The following is a 25,266-nucleotide window of genomic DNA, read 5'->3' as shown; positions in this document are numbered from 1 at the left end:
GGAGAAAATGCAAGGGTGATAAAGAGGTCTTCTTTGTAGTAACTTTACACAAATGTTTGACATTAAACACTCAATTTCTCCAGGAAGTTTCTTTCAGATGCTTTTGACTGAAAGCAACCAAGCTTGCAAATTGTCCACACTTCACCCTCACCATCCCCTTCCCTTAGCACAGAGCATTTAAGGATCTTTCCATAACAAGTCTGCCTACTGCTCGCAAAGTCTCGCCTCACAAATTCAAAAACAGCTAGCCAGTTCACATTCATGGTTGTCACTGCCCTCTACCGTCCACAGTAAACTTTTTCAACCAACTTCACCAATACAGGACCTTTCAGTTCAGAGACACAGACTGAGGATTCTGGTGTAACTATGTCCTGAGGGGGCATCCTGATCCATGTAACCTCACAAGCTGCAACAGCAACTTTCCGGAGGAACTACGTAGGCCAAACCCTATACAAGATGGGCTTTTCTGTTTTCTCAATGCGGCCTGACTTTCAGGAAAAGAAAGCAAAACCTCAGCCCCAAGGGTGTTTTTCACAGGGGGATATTTACTTTTCTTGCAAGCCCCACTGCAGTGCTACCTCCTGGGGATGCTTTCTCCGAGGCCCGAGGGGAAGTATTGATTCTCTGCCCCCACTGCATTTTACCTGTCCCTCCCGTCTGCCCCTTCTTACGTTCTCCATGTTATTGGAGCTCAAGTCTTAGCTTGGAGTGGCTGGAGCAAGGGGCCATGACAGGAGGCGTGAGCCTGGGACAAAGCTGTGGCTTGAACAGATGCTAAGCAGATCCAGGCTGGCATTTAAAGCTATGGCTTGAACAGATGCTAAGCAGATCCAGGCTGGCATTTTCCTCCTCCTCTCCCTTTGGGGCTCCCACTGCCCTGTACCTGGCTCCTTCAGGTCAGTGGGTACATGCTGTTACCCTGTCTCAAGAGCTCCTGAAAGGCCCTTGCCCAGCACCCTCCATAACCCACCTGTTGAACAAAGAAAGCACCATGGAATCCTGAGCCCTGCTTACTTTTACTCCCATTTCTCAAGCGTCCCTATTTTCTTCAAGGCTGGGCCACATATGAGCCTGGCACTGGTGGTACCTCTCTGCTTCCTAAGTAAAGAAGAACCACCCTTTTCCCATGTTGGGAGAAGTGAGACAATAAAACATCCTTAATTTGGCCAAGCTAACTGAGTTTCACCAGATAAAATCAGAATAGAAAATAGTAAAATAGTAGTATCTTTTTGCATACCTGGAACTATGATTTAGTACATTTGTTCCTGCTCTACTTACAACCAAGAAAGTCTTGACTAGAAGGCAAAGGTAAAAAAAAGAATCAGAGCATCAAGTCAGCCAAGGGTGACATTAAGAAAGAGGAGCTGGTTGGACAGAGTTTGGGGAGAATGACCAGTGAGAACAGGTTATTTCATGTGGGTTATCAGAGGCTTCTGGGAAAACAATTTCAACACCTTCAGGGCAAAAGCAAGGCTGTAAGGGGCTAAGAATAGATGAATGGTGAAGAAGGAGGTTCCCACAGACACGTCTGGCAGGGCCAGGTGGGAGGGGAGCTTTGGTGGGTTGGCCTGACAGGGATTCTCCAAGATCAGCAAGTCAGGTGTCTATGTGAAGGCCTGAGAAGGAGCCAACAAGGAGGATGAGACAAGAAGGGAGAGTCATGGGAGTCCAGGGACGTGCAGGGAGATGAAGAAGGTACAGGGTTTGGCCCTGGAAGGAGGAGGCTTTGCCCCTGCTAGGAGCCGGAAATGGAGGAGGGCATTGAGATAGATACACTCATGAACAGGAAGAGAATCACCAGGAGGGTCCTGGTGTCTCTGGTTGTTGGAAGGCAAGGTGATCTGCCCGGAGTTAGAGGAAGAAGGCAGGCAGGGCATTTAGGAGACCAAACATAATCAAGGGCTGCAGGCAAGAACTGGCCCAAGAAACTGCCAAGTCGCTGCAAAGGGTGGCAGGGTTGCATTGCTGCTGCTGCTGCTGACAATCACAGTGATAGCTACTGCAGACCACATTTACCGGGGCCGACTCGGTCTGCTATCATAGTAGAGTGCTTCATATGCAGTAGCTCCATGCAGAATCTGCAGAATAATTCTATGATTCTGGGCCAGTAGTTCTGTCATTCTCCCCATTTTACAGATGAAGCAACTGAGGCTTAGAAAGAGTAGGTGACTTGCCCAGTTGGGAGCTGGGGTTGGAATCCAAGTCATCATCTAATTAAACTAAAGAGCTTCTGCACAGAAAAACAAACAAACACAACAACAACAAAACTATCACTAGAGTAAACAGATAACCTACAGAATGGGAGAAAATATTTGCCAACTATGCATTTGACAAAGAAATAATATCCAGAATCCACAAGGAATTTAACTTAATCAATGAGAAAACAACAAAGCCCATTAAAAAGTGGGCAAAAGGCATGAACAAGATATTTCTCAAAAGAAGTCATAGAAGCAGCCAACAAACAGATGAAAAAAATACTCATTGCTAATCACCAGAGAAATGCAAATCAAAACCACAATGAGATACCATCTCACACCAGTTACAATGGCTATTATTAAAAAGTCAAAAAATAACAGATGTTGGCGAGGTTGCAGAGAAAAGAGAATGTTTACACACTGATGATGGGAATGTAAATTAGTTCAGCCACTGTGGAAAGCAGTCTGGGGATTTCTCAAGGAACTAAAAACAGAATTACCAGTCAATCCAGCAATCCCATTACTGCATTACTGGGTATATACTCAAAGGAAAATAAATTGTTCTACCAAAAAGACGCTTGGACTTGCAGGTTCATTGCAACACTATTCATAATAGCAAAGACAAGGAATAAACCCAGGTGCTCATCAATGGTGGGCTGAATAAAGAAAATGTGGGCTGGGCACGGTGGCTCACACCTGTAATCCCAGCACTTTGGGAGGCCAAAGCAGGCAGATTGCCTGATTCCAGGAGTTTGAGACCAGCCTGGGAAACACGGCAAAACCCCATCTCTGCTAAAAATACAAGAAATCAGCTGGGCGTGGTGGTGCGTGCCTATAGTCCCAGCTACTCGGGAGGCTGAGGTGGGAGAATCACCTGAGCTCAGGAAGTTAAGGCTGTAATGAGCCCAGATAGTGCCACTGCACTCCAGCCTAGGTGATGGAGTGAGATTCTGTTTCAAAAAAAAAGAGAAGAAGAAAATGTGGTATATAAATGCCACAAAATATGCAGCCATTAAAAAGAACAAAACCATGTCCTTTGCAGCAACATGGATGCAGCTGGAATCCATTATCCTAAGTGAATTAACGCCGAATCAAAAAACCAAATACCATGTGCTCTCACCTGTAAGTGGGAACTAAACATTGGGTACTCACAGACATAAAGATGGGAATGATAGACACTGGGGGGACTACTAGAGAAGGAGGGTGAGAGGGAGGCAAGGGTTGAAAAACCACCTATTGGGAACTATGTTCACTCCTTGGGTGATGGATTCAACTGAAGTCCAAGCCTCAGCATCATGCAATATATCCATGTAACAAACCTGCATATGTACCCCCTGAATCTAAAATTTTAAAAAAATTCCAGGTCATTGGCCCCCTGAGGCATGTTGCATGGACTGGTCTGTCCAGCTCTGTGACTACTGGCCCAGGAGCAGGGTAGAGGCTGAGGACTCAGAGGGTGGTGTTGCCTGGAAAGAAGTTTACTTTGTGGGGCCCAGATGGGAACTCCCAAATCCAAGGGGCTCAGGGACAGCAACAGAGGGCAGAGCCAGGCAAGTTCTGAGAGTGCCAGCAGGCGGTGATGACCACCTGGAGGCTTCAGAATTCCAGGGAGGCTACCAAGAAAGGATGTCAGCAGATGAGGAAGAGGAGGTGGTAGGGTTGGGAACAGGTCCCCCAACCGAGTGCTGAACCAGGGAAAATGGTGGATGCTGGTGCCACTGACTATGATGGCGAGACATGGGGACAGTTTTCCAGATGCCAGCCTCATCTCACACCCTTGCATGCTACAGTCCTCCCGACACACTGGCCATGGCTTCCACATGCTTGCATTTGCTTGGACATCCTTTTGTCCAAATGCCTTTGTGTTGGTTTCTTGGCCTTGTATATCCTTGAGATTAAATGCAGAGGAGGTATGACCTGTTCAAGGTCATGCTCACTGTGCTGGAAGTTGAACCCAGTGTCTGGCCTGTAGCTTGACTTCATTTAATCTTTACAGCAACCTTAGAGGGAGGTGAAGAGAGGAAGTGACTTTTTCAAGGTTGCACAGCCAGGAAGTGGTGGGGTCAAGGTCTGCTAACATGTATGGAACACAGGAGTGATGACTCCAGCAGAGATCTGGGGCTCCTCGGGCCCTGGGCAGGGAGGAATGCTTCCACAGCTGGGCAGCAGGGAAATCATGTGTCCTTGAGGTGTCTACACCCGGGCCACCTGTCCCATTCCCTAAAGCTGTCAAGAGGCTCAGCCTCACTTCCTCCACCCCTGGCTGCAGTAGGACCAAGAAACCAGGCACAAGCAGCTGCTGCAACAGGGAGCAACACGGGAGGGCCCAGCAGAGCTCCATTTGGCTGGGTTCCATGCTCAGGGGGAAGAAAAGAGGAACAGAAACTGGAGCACCCTGCACTGAAGGGAAGAGAGTGTCATCATCATCACTCGTTCTTTTGTTTCTCACAAATCAGGAGGGAAATGAGAAGGAGGAACATGGGAGGGAGACAGTGATGGGGACCTACAGTCTCCTCTGTTCTTAATCCTGCAGGGATTTCCAGCTGCAGGGAGAGCCGGCAGGGAGAAAAGAGCTCCAAATAAAATTGCCAGCTCTGGACCCAAGCAAGCGCATGTGGATTCCAGGAGAGGGAAACAGTGGAGTACATACTTGACGTTGGTGTTGGTACAGATGATGTACTCAATCTCATCAGAATAGGGATTCTGGAATGTGAAGCTGCTGGTGCGGATCAACATCCACTCCCGGTTCTTGGTGCGAAATCGATACATGACCGATAGTACTTGGCCTTTCAGCTTAACCACCTGAGAAAACATTTGGAGAAGGAAGTCAGCAGGAGGAAGGATGGTGCCAAACGGGAGGAGGGAGAGGCTGCAGGCAGTGGGGTTGTGGCGGGGGACAGCAGGATCTCAGAATAGGGGCATTGTGGCTAAAAGACAGTAAGAGAGGGAGAGCAGTTTTGCAATGGGAACTCCTCCGCCTACCTTCTGGTGAAATGGGGTGCTGCATTTGGGTCATTCTGTAACCACAGTATGAGAAAGCAACCATTCAATGCCTGCTTTATAGTAGGACTTTTAATTTAGCTTTTACAAATCAGATCATGAAAACTCTGCAAGCCAGAGCATTTTTCTTTTTGCCTTGGTTGCTAGGGTACTCTGGATTTGGTGCTCTCCACTCACCCTCAAGTTATCTCACTCAGGTATGTAGCTACATTGTATTCACGGATTTATTTCTTGCTACCACAACATAGGAGATGCTTAACCTCTGCTTAACATTGTAAAATGGAATCAATAGACTCTCTGATAGGAGACATAATGAAATGATCACTTTCTATGGATTATTTATTTATTTATAAGTTTCTATGTATTACACTTTGATGTTGTAATATGATTTCAAATGTATTGCTTCAGAAACAGCCTCACAAGAGTTTGGTAAGATGAGTTTTATTATTTGCAGCTGATAATACTGAGACTCAGGGAAATTAAATAAGTCATCCAAGATCAGATAACTTTGGTGGAAAAGCTGGGACAGGAAGCAAGATCTTACTTCCACATCACAAGATTGTCCCTCTGGCTACACAGATCTCCCCTTTTTCTATTGAAAATATGCTCCAGCCTGGCCATCATGGCAAAACCCCGTCTCTATTAAAAATACGAAAACTAGCCACGCCCCATGCCTGTAATCCCAGCTACTTGGGAGGCTGAGGTATGAGAATCGCTTGAACCCAGGAGGCAGAGGTTACAGTGAGCAGACATCGTGCCACTGCTGGCCCCTGCCACAACCCCACTGCCTGCAGTCTCCTTATCCAAGGGGGCTACAATCCAAAACCCCCAGTGGATGCCTGGAATTGTGAATAGTATGAAACCCTATAGATGCTATGCTGTTTCCTACATATACATACCTATGATAAAGTTTACAAATTAGAAACAGTAAGAGATTAACAACAACTCATAATAAAATAGAACAATTATACCAATATGCCAGCATCACTATTCTTGCACTTGTTCGGTAGCGAACACAGTGTGGAAACACTGGCCAAAGGGAGGAATCACGTCCTAAGCTGGACAGAGGGGGAAGGCACAAGATTTCATCATGCTACTCAGAACAGCACACAATATAAAACTGATGAGTTATTTCTGGAATTTTCCATTTAATATTTTTGGACTGTGGTTGACTGCTGGTAACTGCAATTGTTGAAAGCAACACGGCAGGTAAGGGGGCTGCTCTGTACATCATAGGCACATGCAGCAAACCAGACACCAGAATACGCATGCATATGTGCAGAAGGTAGCATTCGGGTGTGGTTCTCATGGTTGAAGCACAAATGGAAGAAGGGATATAAATGACTGGTGGGACTAAGCCTGGGTGTGATTACACCCCCCAGCACAAAATATGGCGAGCAGGAGTTCTCCCCTCCACAGGCATGTGCACACCCCAGATTAGGGCTGGCAGATCTCTGGGCCATGGTAGTCGTGCTTGCTGACTGAGAGATCACAATGTGACCACAGATTAGAATGGGGATTTGGTCCCTGCGATCAGGGAAGGCCTGACTCACCCATTCCTCACACCCACCAACTTGTGGTCTATTCTTCGGTGGTGTCTGTCATCTTGGCCAGACTGCACTCAGCATGGGGACAGGGACGTCTTGGTCACCTGTGTCTACTCCATGTCTATCCTCAAGCCCTACAAGGGGCAGGCTCTCAGAGCACACTTCCCACAGGGACTCAATGGTGTGCTGGCCCCATGGCTGGGGATAGCCATCCCTCTTCCACACTGTCCCCGGGGGAAGCCAGACAAGATCTGGGCCCGTGGATGTCAGGTAAGGCTCCCTGCTGGGAAATCCCTGAGTGATAAAAAAACGAAACCAAGAGCTCTGGGAGGCTGGGCGGCTGTCCCTGACACCACAGGGGAGGAGGCTGAGCTGTGCAGTACGTAAGGCCGGGCACGTCTGCGGCCCCAACAGCAACCTGGCTCTTTCCTCGAGGGGCTGGAGGTCAAGGCCATGTGCCTCTCAGGTCAGCATCCAACGGGGACTTCTCTGTGTCTGCTCCAAAAACAGGGGACATAGGGAGTCACTGTCCACCTTTTGAAACCCACATCTTCTGTAGTCTGAGGAAGTACAGGAAGGGCAGTCCCTTTTTTTGTTTGTTTCTTCTAACTAGAATGCCTGAGATAGTGTGAAATTTGTTAGCTCCATGCAACTAGCACACAGAAGGCACCACCTTAGGAGCTGTGTAAAGGGAAGCTCAGCCTTAGGAGCTGTGGAAAGAGAACAGAAGAAGGGAGCCGGCAGTTCTGCAGCCTCCTGGTTCTAGTTATAGGCTAAGCACCTTAGACATGTTAGCTCAAGCAGTCCTCACAACAGCATTTTGTGAACCTGGAAACTGAGCCTCAAAGGAGTTGAATACCTTGCCTAAAGCCTTATGACCTTAAGCCTAGATCTACCTGGCTCCAAAGCCCTTTACATAAATTCCTATTGCCAATGCACATTCTCTGTCCCCAAAGAGCCTCTCAGCCAGCAGGTGAAGGATCAGTGTGTAGATAACTGTAACCCAGAGAGAGTATGCTTGATGCCACTACAGAAACACAGATGAAAGGAGGGCGAGGAGAGATGGCCTGCGGTCAGGATCTGAAGACAGCTCCTGGAGAGAAATGGGGTTTCTCTCCAGTTGAAAGAGGGTAAAGTGTTGGCAAGTGAAGATGCGTGGGGAGGGCTCTCCCGGCAGAAGGTACAGCATGGGCAAATGTTGGGAGGCTGGGAAACCTGACATGTGATGGGGGATTGGCTATGCATGGTGCAGGCGCCATGGTCCAGGCCCTCAGACCAGGGCGACGCACGTGGCTGTGCTTAACTCAGGTGCAATGCAGGAGATGGCCAAGACCAAGCATAAAACCTGGCTTAGCCTGGCTCTTCATGGAAACAGCCCCCTTCATCATCCTCCTAATCATGGAAGGTGCCTAAGCGGAAAGGAGACAGGCGAGATGGGAGCCCGCTTTCACTTTCACGGAGTTCAGCTCTTTTTGACTTATAGGTAAACTGTACTCGGAGAGGGAAACCAAGAGCAGATGCAAGTTTCCTGGTCCCCGGCTGGCTCCCTGTCACTCCCGTCAAACTTAAATTCCTCACAAACAGTCATGTTCTAAGGGCCTCCTGTCCAGACTATTCAAGTACTTTTGTTTAAATCCAGAGTTCAAGAGCTGGCTCTTAGCTGACGTAGCCACCTCCCTGCTTCTGCAAGAAGAAGCCACTTCCCTTTATCAACATTTGATCCCCACCTCAGCTATCAGTGTGCTCCAGCATGTCCCTGCAGCTGCTTGGCCGCTGCCCACTGTGCCCTGTGGCCGGGGCTGGGGCTGGGGCTGGGGCTGGGGCTGCCGGCATTGCTGTCTCAGCCTCCCCTCCTGCTGGAGGAATGTGATGGCTGCTCACTGAGTGAGAATTACTTAAGCTGGATATCAGGGTGGGATCAGATGTTAAATTCCTTCTTCGTCTTTTCAAAACCCACCGGGTTCTGACAGTGTCAGCAGTCTGAAGCCTTGGGTGTGTTGTTGGATGGAGAGGCCTGTGTGTGGGGTATGGTGTTGTGATTGGATGCATCGGAGGCAGGCAGGCCTGGGCTCTGCGACCTGGGGCAGGCAACTGCACCTCCCAGAGTCTACTGTGAAAAAACTGAGGAAGACAACACTTACTGTGTAGGTTTGAGGATTACGTAAGATAATAAAATGGGTCTGGCCAGTTACTGGGCACAGAATGGAGGCCCCCATCACTGTTAAAGCTCCATTTCCATTAACCCAGAAAAATGAAGCCCACGCAACCCAAACCTGACTATGCTAAATGATGCAAAGTTTATCATAATTTCCACAGTTAGGAAACATATGGCACAAAAAGGCATCCTCTTACAATGTTTAACCATTCCAATTCCACATTTTTCCAAAATGAAAATCAATTGCTATGGGTTTTGATCCATTTAGATTGCTTTGTTAAGAGCCACCCTTGTACAGGGCTCTAATTGCTATGGGTTTTGATCCATTTAGATTGCTTTGTTAAGAGCCACCCTTGTACAGGGCTCTACACTCAGTGGTGAAGATGAGGATCAAATGCACAGATGAAGGCTGGGCACAGTGGCTCATGCCTGTAATCCTAGCACTTTGGGAGGCTGAGGCAGGCGGATCACTTGGGGTCGGGAGTTTGAGACCAGCCTGGCCAACATGGTGAAACCCCATCTCCACTAAAAATACAAAACCTAGCCAGGCATGATGGCACATGCCTGTAATCTCGGCTATTTGGGAGGCTGAGGCACGAGTATCACTTGAACCCAGAAGATGGAGGTTGCAGTGAGCTGAGACTGTGCCACTGCACTCCAGCCTGGGTGACAGAGTAAGACCCCATCTCAAAAAAAAAAAAAAAAAAAAAAAAGCACAGACGTAATGAAGTCTGCCCATAGGGAGGTCAGGTTCTGGTAAGGAAGACAAAAAAATAATCCCCCAAACAAGCCAATGGACAAATAAATAAAACTGAAATAGTTGCTGTGAAGGAAAACAAGGGACTTAGAAAGAGGCTGGGGTGACTTTCCTAGGTAGGGTGACCACTGAGGGCATTTCTGAGACAACATGAGTGGAAAGCTGAAGGATAAGATGTCAGTCACGTGAAGAGTGAAGGAAAGGCATTCCCTCAGGGGAACAGCACGTGCAAAGGCCCTGAGGTGGGGAAAAGCATGTTCAAGGAACCAGAAGAAGGCCAGCGTAACTCAAGAGTAGTGTCCACATGAGGATGAGACGGGGCCAGGTATATAGATAGCATGAAGCTATTTATGTCTTCAGAATGGCTTGGAGTAAAGTAAGAGCAAAAGCAGAGAGACCAGCAAGAAAATGACTGCAATGGTCAGAATGGGAGATGGGGTGACCTGGTTCGGGGGAAAGGAAAGAAGAGAGAAAGGAGGGGCTGAATGTATGGAGTTGGACTGAGGGAAGAGCTAAGGATGTTTCTTGGTTTCTGGCCTGGGCAAACAGGTGGATGGTGACGTGAGGAGAACTGGGGGCTGGGAAAGGAGAATCAGGCATTCTGCATTTGAGGGCTGTGGGGTACTGATGTGGCAGTGTGGCATAGCTGCTGGTTGTTACATAGGTGTTTAGCCCATTACCCAGTAGTTATATTTCCCTCCTCCCACTGTCCACCCTCAAGTAGACCCCAGTGGGCTACTACCCCAGCGGGGTAAAAGCAAGTGTGGAGCAGGATGGACAGTCTGGGCTGGAGTCGTCCCATGGGTAGGATTATCCAGGGAGACATCACAGGGAGGAGAGAAGGTAGCCAAGGGGAGGGGGGCCTGGGGCATCATCCATGGTGGCTTGTAGAAGAAGGCAGAAGAGGAGAAACCAGCAGAGGAGGCCAGAAATGGGAAGAAAGCCAGGAGTAGGTGATGTTCTGAAAGGAACGAGGAGAGTGTGTAGGAAGGAGCGGGGGTTAAGAGTTCTATCCACATACGTGGCATAAATTTGGAGTCCTATGTCTATTTGCGCAAACATAGCAATGCCTTCAATAGGAAGGTTCGGTGGTCAGAGAGGCCCCACTCTTAGATACTTGAAAGGCAGAATGTCAGGCACATGTTTTCTCAGAGGCATGACAAACTATTATTCCCTCTTGAAAAGTAACTCAAGGGCCTCTTTCCTTGAATAGAACACTGCCTGCTCTATTCTTTCCTAGGGCTGAAGCAAGATATGAGAGCCCTGTGGAGAGAGGAGGTGTGTTCTCTCTCTCACCTCAGCTGAACCTGGGCTCAGGAAGCTGCGACTCCTCCATATGAATCCCGGTTCTCTCATTCATCGCCTGTGTGGCAGGGAGGTACCAAGCCTCACTACACTCACCTGTAACATGAAGATGATGATGCCTACCTCCTCTGACTACTGTGCAGATTCAATAGTGCATGGGACAAGGCTTCCCATATGTTTGGCACACAGTAGGTGCTCAATACACAGCAGCTAACAGTCACGATGTGCATGACACTGTTACTAGGGTGGCCACCCTCTCGGGCTCCCGGGTCACCCTAAATCCCTCTCTCCTCACCATGTCTATCTAAAGCATTGGCACTCGTCAAACAACTATCTCCTCAAGTTGTCCCCTATTTTAAATTTCCACTGCTCCTGCCCACATTCTGGCCACATCACCTCTTGTCTTTGTTTCCAGTTATTTCCCCCATCTGTCTCTTCTGCATACCTGGGCTACTAAAATGGTTTTTTGAAACACTGCTCTGCCTAAAATCCCCAAAGTCATCCTCGCTTACCTTTCTTTTTACTGTATGTATGTATGTATGTATGTATGTATGTATGTATGTATGTATTTGAGACAGAGTCTTGCTCTTGTTGCCCAGGCTGGAGTACAATGGCACGATCTTGGCTCACTGCAACCTCTGCCTCCTGGGTTCAAGCGATTCTCTTGCCTCAGTCTCCAGAGTAGCTGGGATTACAGGCACCTGCCCCCACACCCGGCTAATTTGTGTATTTTTAGTAGAGATGGAGTTTTGCCATGTTGGCTAGGCTGGTCTTGAACTCCTGACCTCATGAGCAGCCCACTTTGGCCTCCCAAAGTGCTGGATTACGGGCATGAGCCACCCCAGCCGGCCGCTTACCTTTTTATTGGTTGATTGATTGAGACAGAGTCTCACTCTCACCCAGACCGAAGTGCAGTGGTGCAATCTTCGCACACTGCAACCTCAACCTCCCAGGTTCAAGCTATTCCCCTGCCTCCCAAGTAGCTGGGACTACAGGTGCGTGCCACCATGCCTGGCTAATTTTTGTATTTTTAGTAGAGGCAAGGTTTTGCCACATTGGCCAGGCTGGTCTTGAATTCCTGGCCTCAAGTGATCTGCCCACCTTGGCCTCCCAAAGTGCTGGGATTATAGGAATGAGCCACCGCACCTGGTCTTCATTTACCTTTAAATGACTGAGGAGAGAATCTACGTTCTTTAGCGTGGGTTAAGAGTCCTTTCATAACTTGGCTGTACCAGGCTCATTTATCACCACTGCCCACCTCCTCCAAGTCAGCCAGTGCCACTCCAGCCACTAGCAACTGCTTAGGATTCTCCTTTTTGTAACTCTAGGGCTGCCCCTTCAGTCTAGAATGTTCACTTATTTATTCTATGCTCGTCCTTTAAGACCCATCCCAGTGGTTCTCTCCCCCGGAACAATTCCTCCCTCTTCCCCATGCAGTTATCCTCTCCAGCCTCTGTGCTCTGCAATCTTTTTCTTCATGACCCTTTAGAGTTCTTCTCCTATTACATAGTACTTATTTACTGATGCGTGTCTGTCTTCCCTACTAGACTGTGAGCGACTTCCTAGCAGGGGCCCTGAGGGAGGCCACAGGGAGCACCTTGCAGCCTGCCTGGCATATAGTAGGACTAATGTCCTGCCAGCCACATCCACAGGTGCCCAGACGATGCACCAGCTTTAAGTGGGCACTGGCAGTATGTACCTGCTGGAAGCTCTCACGCAGATGGCTCTGATCCTCAGGGTGGCAGAATTCCAAAATGTCCTTTCCCAGAAGATCCTAAATAAAAGAGACAAGCTTTAGTAATCCCAGATCCGTTTGTAATTATTTGCATACTTACTGTGAGACAACTGTTCATTTCCATCTCCTTTAACATCTCCTTTAACTCATCTCCTTTAGCCTGTCCCACCCAAGATTTGAAAAAAAAGTGAATGCAAAATTTCCCTGGGAGCCATCAAGGAACTGGCTTCTTGGTATTCATTCTAAGTTCCTTTGGCATGCTCAATATCAATTTCTAATTTTGCTAAGGCACTACATCAGTAGCTTCAGAATGCAATTTTATTTTTGTTTGTCTTGGAGAGGCAAACTGCAATAAACATATTTTAATGACATAAAAAGAAAGCAAAATAATAGCCTGAGGACAGATGTGTTGCTTATGAAAACTGGAATTGTTTAAATGTGGAAATTGTAGCTCTCCTGCGGCTAAAGAAATGAGGTTATCATAAAATAACTGTACTTGTTAAAAGGCTGTTTACTATCTACCATCATTAGTCTATGCTACATTCAAAGGACATAGCATTAGTCCAAAAAAAAGTGTGTTTCTCAATGAAACTGATCAGAATACGATAAACTGTTTACAGAAAACTTCAAAAGTGTTGTAGTAAAGTGGTCCAGTTAAAAGTGTATTTTTAAAATTTATTTTATGTTTATTTTTCGAGAGGGAGTTTCACTCTTGTGCCCCAGGCTGGAGTGCAATGGCGTGATCTCGGCTCACTGCAACCTCTGCCTCCCGGGTTCAAGCAATTCTCCTGCCTCAGCCTCCTGAGTAGCTGGGATTACAGGTACCTGCCACCATGCACAGCTAATTTTTGTATTTTTAGTACAGACAGGGTTTCACCTGTTGGTCAGGCTGGTCTCTAACTCCTGACCTCAAGTGATCCACCCGCCTCAGCCTCCCAAAGTGCTGGGATTACAGGCATGAGCCACCATGCCTGGTCAGGAAGTGTTTTAAACAGCAAAAGATTTAAACTAACTCATTGATCACAATCCAAATCGGCAAATGGCCTAAGTGAATGCTGACACTGGCAGTGGAGGGGAAGTCCTATCTGCATGCCAAGGAGCAACTGGATGCCCATGGGAGGTGCCACTGGATAAATGGGTCTGGCTGCCATCAGAGGTTGGGGTGAACCTGGAAACAAATCCATTTCTCCCTTTATTCCATCCAAGAATCCCGAGGTTTACATAAATCTAGACATGCAGAATCATATGCAGGGTCCTAATAGTTCTAGTTTGAACTGCTTCTAATCCTAAAATACACGTGCCATTAAAATACTCATATATACATATCTCAAAACTTTGTTCCTCAGAATAAACATCTTTTTTCTTTATAAAAAAGCTTTTTTATTTTTAAATAAATTTAAATCTACAAAAAGTTGATATACAACACACTGCTATATATCCTTTATGTATATTTAATAATTATCAATATATTGTCACATTTGCATTTTTCTTTCTTCATATATATGTATATGTTCATACATAGGCATGTATATACTTAATTTCTTACTGAACCATTTGAAATTAAGTTGCAGACATCATGGCACTTCTCCTCAAAGTATTTTAGTATGTATCTCATAAAAATGAGATTATCTTACAAAACGACAATGTGCTATCATGTGCTATATTAAACCTAAGAAAATCAATAATTATTCAATGACATCACCCAACATTCTGTACATATTAACATTTCAATTGTCTCCCAAATGAATTTTCTATCAATCTGTCTTCAGGCCCAGGACACAATTAAGGCCCTTATGTGGCATATTATTTTATCTGTTTGGTCTATTTTAATCTAGGACAATTGCTCCTGCCTTTTTGTTCCTCATGACATTGACTTTTTAAAAGAGTCTAGAACACAGACCTAAAGACGTGCCACCTATATAAAAAAAGGTTTCCAAATGCACTTGAGAAACAAGAGGTTAGGCAAAATTAGGCAGATATCTTTACCAGGCTTTGCAGAGTCTGCCACATTAATGAGCTTTGCAATGAACATTAATTAATAAGAAAGCCCCTTTTAATAGAACATCTTAACTCCAGTTTGTGAAAAATCAACTAGAGAAACATAACAGTGAGGGCAAAGAAGAAAGAGTCCATGTTAAGTGGCACAGGTGTTTACAATGTCCTTTCTTGCCTTGGAAGGATATCTATCATTCTATGCAGGCAGGGTATATCGGTCTTTATGATGTTTCTCCACATGGCCATTGTGTTGTATCTCAAATGAGGTAAGAATGTTTTTAAAGCAATTAAATCTCTAGTTAATTGCCATGAGCTCAAAACTATCTACTGACCTGGGGTTGGTAGCCAATCACACTGATACATCTTGGATCCACAAATGTGATGATTCCATCAGAGTTATGCCGGGATAAGAACTCTGTGGGCACTGACATCCCATTCATGTCCATGCATACAGGAGAGCTGGTCACCTGGGATGGGGAAAATCCACAGTTGAGGTGGTGTTGACAGAGATGAGTTGGAGATGGTGACAGAGATGAGAAGAGTAATCCATGTGCATTTCACTTCAAAGATCTTTCCATGTCAGTCGTAGTGTTCAAATATCTATCCCTGATCACATCTTTAACTGTAACAGTTGGCCACTTTCTTTATATTTCTGAACTTCAGTTGCCTTATCAACCAATGGGAATAATAAAACCTATAATCTCAAAGGATGTTTGTGAGCCTTAAAAGGGATATTGCATGTTAAACCTTGGCAATTGCTCAAGTTGGTGCTCAATAAATGTTAATCCCCTTCTCTTCCCCCACCTTCCCTTTACTAAGGATGACAAACAAGCCTAAGGAACTAGTTACAATGCTTGGAGCATATATATTTGTGAATTGAATTTACCCAAATATTCTTTCTTCACCCATGTGCAAGCAATACCCAGCGTAGGTCATACATGGATGAAATTGCCTATTCATTTGTCTGAAAATGGTCAGAACTAGGAAACCAGGGACATGAGAGATTAGTGTATCTGAACCAGGTCTAGTATGTCTCTCCTCTTCAGGATGGGGAAGACCCTCAATGTCCTAGGGAGAATGAACAGTCCAGTTGAATGAGTAGTTACTGTGTGTGCCAGACATTGAGCAAATTTAACTTTCACACAATAAAAGACACATTCCCTGGCCTTGAGGAGCTTGCAGGGATGAGCATGCACTCAACTTACTACCTGCAACAGACAGTGAAAGAAGAGTAACTGAGGGTAGAGCTCAGTGCTATGAGAGTAGGGAGGAGAGAAGGATTGATTTAGACTAAGATCAGGGAGATATTTTAGTTGGGTCTTGAAAGATGAGCAGATAAGGAGGGTAAGGAATATTGAAAGGAGAAGAAGGGGAACAAGGAAACACCAGGCAGAAGAAACAGCCTGTGAACACCCCCAGAGGTGGGGGTTTATGGAAAGGGGAATGGTGCTGTGTGGGAACAAGATGTGAGAGAGGAAGAAAGGAAGGAGATGAGGTTGTAATGATGAGCTTGGACTTTATCCCATAGACCTTGGGGAAACAGTCAAGGGGGTTAAGCAGGGATGTGATGTGAGCAGAATGCAAGTTCATGGCAACTGGCACAAGCATGGGGGATGAACTGATGTGACCCCTCAACTCAGCAAGAACTCTGCTTGCAGCTCACAGTCCCCTTCTCTTCTAGATTTGGCCTCAGCCTCGTCCCACAGAGTGAGACACAAAACCCAACAAATATCGAGAACACAGGTGATCAGAATAGGCATCCAAACCAACCGTCTTCTGCACTTTGTGGCAATAAGCCTTCATTTAAGATTAAAAAGGCTATGAATTTTTTCTTACCTGGAGTCTCCCAATTGCCACGAGGCAATATTTACTGCCTTGTCCCACATCAGCATCTTCTTCAGGTATGGTCATTCCTGAAATGGGAAATACCAGTGTCATCAACAATATGCCCAAGGTGAATGGGAAAGAAGAAAAGTGTCCACAATTTCATTTAAGCAATCGAAAATACAGTGAGTGTTGGCCATGCAGGGCTGGGAAGCCAGCCAATGAATTAACCAGTTCCTCACTCAGTTCCTGCTTCTCTCTCCGCCTGATGTCTTTTGACAATTTTACGGTACATTATCATCTCCATCTGTGGATGATGCAGAGGAAATTAAGGAAGATGAAATAGAAATAATTCTTCTGTACATTTGTACAACTTGGACAAAACGTTTATTTAGGATATTTCAGTAAGAAGCCAATATGGGTCTTTCAGCTTATGTAAATATCTCTCTTATCTGCTGACAAAGAATGAAACAAAGACTATCACAGGCAAAAGAAACACAAGTAAAAACCACTGAAGCTGGTTACTAACTTGTCAGGCAAGGGAGCACAACCAGTGTTTCCCCTTGTGGGGGAAAAGTCAGGGTTGTTTAAGGGCTAGAAAGGAGACACTGGTGAGGGTTATGCTAAGCACTGAAAGCTAGTGCTCCAGATAGAAAGGAACTGGTTAAAACAATCCTCATTGTTCACTGGGGTTAATAAACAGTCGTCTGTTTTGTCCAATGTGGGTCTGGTATCTGGGGTCCCTCACAGTGCAAGGTTCTTGAACATCTGTAGCTGGTTAGAACGGTTGTAGTGAAAACAAGCATTCCTTTTTGATACCTCATAGGCAAATGCTGTTAAGTAGAAAATTTCCTTTTACACTGCATGACACTTAACGCAAATATTTCCACACTGGGTCGGACCAAGGGTTCACAGTGATAGAGTCACACAAGTACAGTGACAGCCCCTCACTCCAGACATTGATAAAGGCATGTTAAACATTACTATGGTTTTGTGAGCCAGAGAAATGTCACCCCCACTACACTACATTCCTGTCTTCTTTCCATCCTTGTTCCATCCACCCTCTGTAGGTGACCAGTCTCTTTTCATTTCTGGTTTATCCTTACTGCATTTCTTTTGCACAAATGTGCAGATACATGTACATTTTCTCATGTCCTCTTCTTTCTTCTATGAAGAGCTGTGTACTGTAAATACTCTTGGACTTTGCTTACTTCACTGAACAGTATGTCCTGGAATTCACTCCATATGCATTCATACAGCTCTTCCTTAATTCTTTCTTATAACTGCACAGTGCTTCATCTTATTGAAGCGCCATGGTTTATTCAACCACTAAACACTGGACATTTAGGTGTTTCCAATATTTTGCAATGAGAAACAATGCTGCAATGAATACCCTTGTGCATATGTGTTTTATTATCATCAGAAGTGTATCTTTGGAATGGATCCCTTGAAGTGGGATTGCTGGGTCAAAAGGTAAGCACATATGTAGTTTTGTTTTGACAAGCTTTCTTCCAGAAGGGTTGCACCAATTTGCATTCCCACCAGGAATGTATAGGAAGTCTGCTTCCCCAAAGTCTTGGCCAACATAATGTGCTGTCATGTTATTTAATGTTTGTCAGTCTGACAGGTGATAAATGATTTCTTAGTGTTGTCCTAATTTGCATTTCTCTAATTATGAGTGAGTTTGAACATGACTTCGTATGTTTGAGGACCATTTTTTATATCTGGTTTTTTAGTGAATTCTCTGCTACTGTCTCCCATTTTTCTATTTAGATCTTTTGCCTGTCCATTTTTAAGAGTTTCCTGTATTTGGGATATTAAATCCTTGTGGTATATGTTATGAATATGTTATTCCAGATGGTCTCCTGTCTTTTGACTTTGTGGTGATTTAAAAATTTGAAAAATTTTATGTGGTAAGATTTATCAACCTTTTATTACCTCTGGAGTCTGAGTCATAGTTAGAAAGCTATTTCTTACACAAAGTTTAAGGAAAAATTCACCCTTGCTTTCCTCTGACATTTTTATGGTTTTATTTTTCACATTTGGATCCCTAAACCATTTGGAGTTATTCTTTTGGGAGTTATGGGATATCAATCTAATTTTATCTTTCTCTAAATGGCTATCCAGTTGCCCCCTCAACATTTTCTTAAATTGCAGTGATTTGAGATGCCAACTTTATCAAATAATTCCCACACATGTTTGGGTCTAATTTTGGACTGTCTCTTCTATTCCACTGGCCAATTGTCTGTTCAGGCACTAGTACCATACTATTTTAATTATAGAGGCTTTATTGTATGTTTGAATGTCTGGAAGGACTATTCCTTGTATTTTTTCTTGGTTATTCTTGAAGGTATATTTTTCCACAGGAACTTTGGTAGTACCAACTTATCTGACTCCATAAAACAGCTTGATGATATTTTTATTAGGATTACATTACATTTGTAAATTAACTTCAGGAGAACTGACATCTCCTGAAGTTATAATGTTGAGTTATCCTCCCAAGAACAAAGGATGTTTTCTCATTTGTTTAAACCTAATTTTGTGTCTTTCAGGAGTGTTTTCAAATTTTCCTCATATATACCTGTACTTTGTGTATTTATTAAAATTATTCCTAATTATTTAATCCTCTTTTTACTATTGTCAGTGTGGCTTTCTCTACCATTATATCCTCCGCTTATTGTTTAGGTATATGAAGGCTATTTTCATATATTAACTTAAATTATTTGTTTCAGTTTTATCACTGATTCACTAGGTTTTTCCAGGTGTACTATTATATAATCTGAAAATAGAGATAGTTTTCCTTTTCCTTTGTGCATTCTTTTGCCTCTAATTTCTCTTATTTAGTTGCATGGGATAATAAGTCTATTATAATTTTGAATAGTAGTAGAGATAGTGGGCATTACTGCCTTGTTTCTGATCTTAGTGGAAATGTCTCAGGGCTTTCTCCATTAAATATCACCTTTTGGACTAAGATACAACACGCATGCACACACATTTATCACATTAAGTAATCATCCCTCAATTATTGTTTAGCATTTTTGCAAATCTCTTTAATGCCTTGGTTAATAATGGACAGCTGGATTCTAGTATCTGCTCTGCACTCAATCTGTTACAATATGTTGTTTTAGTTGAGGTATATGAAGAAAATAGGGCCTCACATAGATATGGAAAAGGGAGAAAAGGGGGAAGCTTTTTCAGAATACTGAGTATATTCTCCTTTGGTATTTTTCCAAGTCTTAAGGGGTAGTTTCCTAAAGGCTAATTGTAATATAAAATCCAAAACTAAATGAATGAATTTTTCATACTGTCATATTGTAACATTCAATACAATATTAAAATAGGCTAGTTTGTCTAACACTTTGGATGGATCTTTTACCCATCACATAATTTTACATATTATATATTGGTCATTTGGAAAATAATAGTTCACCATATTATACAGACCTTCTAAATGTTGACACATTGCATTACACAACATTAAAATATCGTACTCCTTAATATCACTATGTATCTCATCAGAAACATCTCTAGATACTGGTCAAAATTATGGTGGTAGACACAAGCTTTCCAAAACTCAAATTTTTATTAGAAAACCTGAATTTTACCACTGACAACAAATACTGTCAACTGTTTTCCTTGAAGTGACAAGTTCAATTTGTTTTTTTTGAGAAAATATCTGCCAAATACGTAAGTTGTAATAACCTCCATTTGTTTGTTAGTCATTCTTTCAAGCAAAAACTATGTTCCATGGAAAAAACACCTAGTTCAGCTCACGGCCCAAAGGAAGCCTATGTGCTTTCCCCGACACAATCCCCATGCTTTGGTATGTGGAGAAGTCGCTTTATGCATGTTTTCCATGCAGGGCTTAATACAACTCATAAATTTCCTGTCTCAACAGGGACATTCTTAAGTGAAGCTGTCATTTAAACATTTTAAAATTACTTTTTAATTCCAAGTGTATAGCGATAAAGAGTACAACGACCACCAGGACAACTTGGTATCACTGCCTTGATTCACGCTAAGGCCCAGCAAGTTTACCCACCAATGCTTTTTACGCCATCAGTGCAAATGTTGACACACAGAAAGGGGCAAAAACATCTCAGTGTTATTATGAGAACAGTTTTAACTTTGTGTGCCCTTGAAGACATTTCAGAGACTCCCAGGGTCCATGCACCACACCTTGAGAACTGCTGCTGCTCTATGCATTGCCATTCTCCAGAGTTTTACACCTCATCTCATCTTGTCTCTTTTTATATCGTTCTTCCATCGCCTCTATTTTTTTTTTTTTTTTTTTTTTTCTGAGACGGAGTTTCAGTCTGTGACCCAGGCTGAAGTGCAATGGTGTGATCTCTGCTCACTGCAACCTCCGCCTCCTGGGTCCAAGTGATTCTCCTGCCTCAACCTCCTGAGTAGCTGGGATTACAGGCACCTGCCACCGCACATGTCTAATTTTTGTACTTTTAGTAGAGACAGGGTTTCACCATTTTGTTCAGGCTGGCCTTGAACTCCTGGCCTCGAACTCCTGGCCTCGTGATTCACCTGCCTCGGCCTCCCAAAGTGCTGGGATTACAGGCATGAGCCACCGCGCCCAGCCATTGCCTCTATTTCTAACCATACATTTATAAGACCCAAGACTATGTCTCCAGTCAAGATGTTCCTTTGTAGCTCTAGATCTTGCCTTCACTTACCTACTGAAAATGTGTACCTCAGTCTCACAGGTCTTTCAAAATCATGCCCAAATCTTTCTACCAAAACATCCTCCTCTTTCTACTCTCCATGGAAAAGACCACTAGTGACCCATCTCATTTACATTCTCTCCTTCCATGCTATGGAACCTTGATTCATTCAGAGTGGCAATGTGCCTGCTCCATTAGAGTTAGAAGGTGTTCAGCTGACATGGCTCTGTCCTATCAGATGGATGCAGAAGTCATGAGCATGGCTTTTGGGAACACTCCTTTCCATATGAAACACAGGTATGACTGGGGAGCGCTAGCAGCCATCTCGAAAGGCAGGAAAGCCAGGGCCACACAATAAGGATTGTGGAGTGAAAGCCAGCAGAACGAGTCCTTGGTTACATCACAGAGCCATTGTACTAAATCTAGACTGTCTATCTTTGGATATAAAATAGATTTATTTAAGGCCCTGATATTTGGGATTTTCTGTTATATGCAGCAAAACTCAATCACTTACTGGTATGCATCCTAATCTCTATTAGAAGCATCACTACCAGCAGTAACATTTGTCATTTAATTAGACTGACCAGCAGCCAAACCTATGTCTTACTTGAAAGAAATCCTCCTTTGTGAGTGATTATGGTGGAGACAATATACTAGCTTCCACTCTGGAAGTCAAAGAAGCTAGATTTTATCTCCCTGCATCCTTCTGGGGTGAAGGGATGGTTCAAATTCAACAGCAGAACAAAACACAGTGTCCTGAGCAGGCTGCTGCTACTAACAGATATTCCCTGGGCTTCATGCTTCTTTAACCCATGGAAGCTGCCTAGGTTTCTGTTCATTTTCCAAAGCCGATCCCCTTTGACTGATGGGAGTCATTAACATTTATCTAAGAATTCTCTTTTTGCTTATGACTTCTAGAGTTGTCTTCTGTTATGTATTAGTGACTGCATATCTCAGGTTAGAAATCTTAGAATCATCCTGCACTATTCCTTCCTCTCACCAGTTACACATCAATGGACACCAAACCTGTCTGCTTCAACTTCATTCTCTCCAATCATCTGCTCTCTGCCCCATTGTCTATATCACTCCTAGAAGTTGGCCACACCATTTCTCTGCAGGAAATAAACATAAATCAAAAGTCTTCATTCCGGCACACATGGCTCTTCATGACACTTACCGTGGTGTACCTAAAGTTCCTCCAAACACCAAATACCAGTCAGAACTTACATGAACAGCATGCATGTGCCTTTAAGGATGTCCAGTTTCTTGCTCCTCAGGAATTTAAAGAAATCTGCCCTCTTTCAAGAGGACCAGCTGATTCTAGAATGATGAGTTGGGCTTGGCAGCAGCACACTCAGCTGACTAAAGAGCTGGCTCTGAAAGAACAGAACTAACTTACAGTAGCAGCAGCAAGGCAATAAGGAAGAAGGTGTTCTCCTGCTCAGTAGGTGGACAAGGGTCACTGCCCCAAGGTCTGAGATGAAGGAAGATAGGATTCCACATGGCAATGGAGTTTCAGGGTAGGAGGTGTCCTTAGAGGACACTGAGCCCAACACCCTCATGAGACTTCAATCCCATGTCCATCTATTGCTGCTTGAACTCTTCCAGTGGTGGGGTGGTCACTACACCCCCAGACAACTCAGTCTATCTGTCTCCTTGAAGATTTCACCTGCTGGTCCTGGACTTGCCCTTAGAGTCATACATTCTTCTGCTGTGTAGCCCTTTAGACAAGTGAAGAGTATGACTGAGTTTCTGAGTCTTTTCCGTTCTTGGACAAACATCCTTTCATCATTTAAACTGTTCCTCCTACAAAAATAGTCTGCTTCTCTATATTCTAGTCACATGTCTGAATATGTTTCTGATTGCCTCTATTTCCCTAAAATGTAGTACCCACAATACTTTAGGTATGATAATTACAGAGGTCTTTCACATCCTCTGGTCTGTCAGCCTGGCTTACTGACAGCAAATGAAGTGCATTCAGGAAGTAAGGTGTGAGTTATGCTGACAGTTCCCCATGACCAGAGCACTTTTATTTAGTTATTGCTTTTTAAATCACAATGGAGTTATGCTTCTAGCCAAGATGAAATAGCAGATCAGATTTACCTTCTTGTCAGAAACAAACACACAAAAACAAAAGAAAAAAACAAAACAAATACAAGAAATGATGGTTTAGAAGACACTAGATACCAGGCAATGAACCACAGCAGTCCCTGAGAAATGGGTAACAAATAAGACAAGCCGGTGACTGCCCCCAGCTCACAGCCGTAAGAGAGTTCTCCAGACAGCAACTTAAATTTCACAATGTCTGGCATCAAATAAAAAATTACCAGGCATGCAACAAAGCTGGAAAATACAACCCATAATGAAGGAAAACAGACCAAGCTGCCAAAACATGATGCAGAACTGACACAGATTTTAGTATTAGCAAACAAATACATTAATACAGTTAATATAACTGTATTCCATATGTTCTAACAGTTAAGTAGAGCTATGGAAGAGGCAAAAAAAACCAAAGCAAACTTCTGGAGATGAAAGCTACAATGTCTGACATTTTAAAAATGTACTAGATGGGGCTGGGTGTGGTGGCTCACGTCTGTAATTCCAGCACTTTGGGAGGCCGAAGTGGGCAGATCACTTGAGGTCACGAGTTCGAGACTAGCCTGGCCAACATGGTGAAACTCCATTTCTACTAAAAATACAAAAATTAGCTGGGTATGGTGACACGTGCCTGTAATCCCAGCTACTCAGGAGGCTGAGGCAGGAGAATCGCTTAAACCCGGGAGGCGGAGATTGCAGTGAGCTAAGATCAGGCCAGTGTACTCCAGCCTGGGCAGCAAAGCAAGACTCTATCTCAAAAATAAAATAAAATAATAAAAAATTAAAATGTACTAGAAGGTGTTAATTGCATATTAGACAAGGTAGATGACATAGTAAACTTGACATAACAATGGAAACAATCCAAAATGAACCATAGAAAGTAGTAAAAAGTTCTTTTTCAATAAAATGAGTATCAGTGATCTCATTGGAAAACTTGAAGTGGCCTAATACACTTAAAGTGTGTGAAGGAGGAGGGGAGGAACATGGAAAAACATTTGAAGAAATAATGGTTGAAAATTTTCCAAATTTGATACAAAGTATAAATCTTTGATAGAAAGTATAAAGTGGACTGACATCCCATCATGACGTGGGATACTGTCAGCTTGAAATGAGAATGAGCTCACAGAAATGCCCACTGTGGCAGGGGCTGAAATGAGTTGGGCCACATGGATATGAAAGTGGGAGTGGACACCACAAGGACCTGTTAGAGTGATCTAATCTCTCTGACCCTCTGTTACCTTATACATAAAATGGATATCAGAATGCTCACCTTATGGGATGCTAGAAAGATGTGTGTGGAGCACCACCCCCCCGAGCCCTGAATGTCAGCTTCCTTCTTATTTACCTGATCTGCTTCCCCAGTTGCTGGTAAACATGTATGTTTATGGGCAAAGAAGGCAAGAGGCACAAATGCACTTTTCTTTCCTTTTTTTTTTTTTTTTTTTTTGACCGGATCTGGCTCTGTTACCCAGGCTGGAGTGCAGTGGCGCGATCTTGGTTCACTGCAGTCTTGACCTCCCAGGCTCAAGCCATCCTCCTATGTCTGCCTCCTGAGTAGCTGGGACCACAGGCACGTGCCACTACACTGGCTAATTTTTTTGTATTTGTAGAGATGGGTTTTCACCATGTTGCCCAGGCTGGCACAAATGCACTTTTGCCATACTTAGGAATCAGGAATCAGTGCCACAGGTCAGACAGGAAGCAGAGAAAACAGCATAAAGAACCCTCTAATCCAGCTGGCATAAAGAAAATGATGTTCTTCTCAGTCCTATCCTTTGGAGGGATCTTTCAGTATTAGGGTCCGATTGGCTAAAACTTGAGACCATCTACCTAGAGATAACAAACTCCAGTTCCTTCATTTATTCCTCATTCAGTGAGCATCGATGGAGAACTTCCGCAGACTTTTTTTTAAATACCCACATATTTTCTTTATATTCCTTCAATCAAGGGTTGAAGTTAGATTCCTTTGCAAATATTTTG

General features: G+C 44.0%; 1 protein-coding gene across 3 annotated transcripts in view; it reads right to left on the bottom strand.

The window, feature by feature from the left end:
• Window positions 1-25,266, bottom strand: part of ARNT2 (aryl hydrocarbon receptor nuclear translocator 2) — a 161,019-nt gene that overhangs the window by 30,979 nt on the left and 104,774 nt on the right. For all 3 annotated transcript variants that reach the window (XM_023193405.1, XM_023193407.1, XM_023193406.1), the window contains 4 exons: window positions 16,526-16,602; window positions 15,022-15,156; window positions 12,659-12,733; window positions 4,846-4,997 (listed from right to left, as the gene is read on the bottom strand). In XM_023193405.1, the coding sequence (XP_023049173.1) occupies window positions 4,846-4,997; window positions 12,659-12,733; window positions 15,022-15,156; window positions 16,526-16,602 (439 nt within the window). The remainder of the gene's footprint in view (window positions 1-4,845; window positions 4,998-12,658; window positions 12,734-15,021; window positions 15,157-16,525; window positions 16,603-25,266) is intronic.

This window comes from Piliocolobus tephrosceles, chromosome 6 (genome assembly GCF_002776525.5).
Source record: "Piliocolobus tephrosceles isolate RC106 chromosome 6, ASM277652v3, whole genome shotgun sequence".
Taxonomy (NCBI): Eukaryota; Metazoa; Chordata; class Mammalia; order Primates; family Cercopithecidae; genus Piliocolobus; species Piliocolobus tephrosceles.
This window is presented reverse-complemented; position numbering and strand designations above follow the sequence as displayed.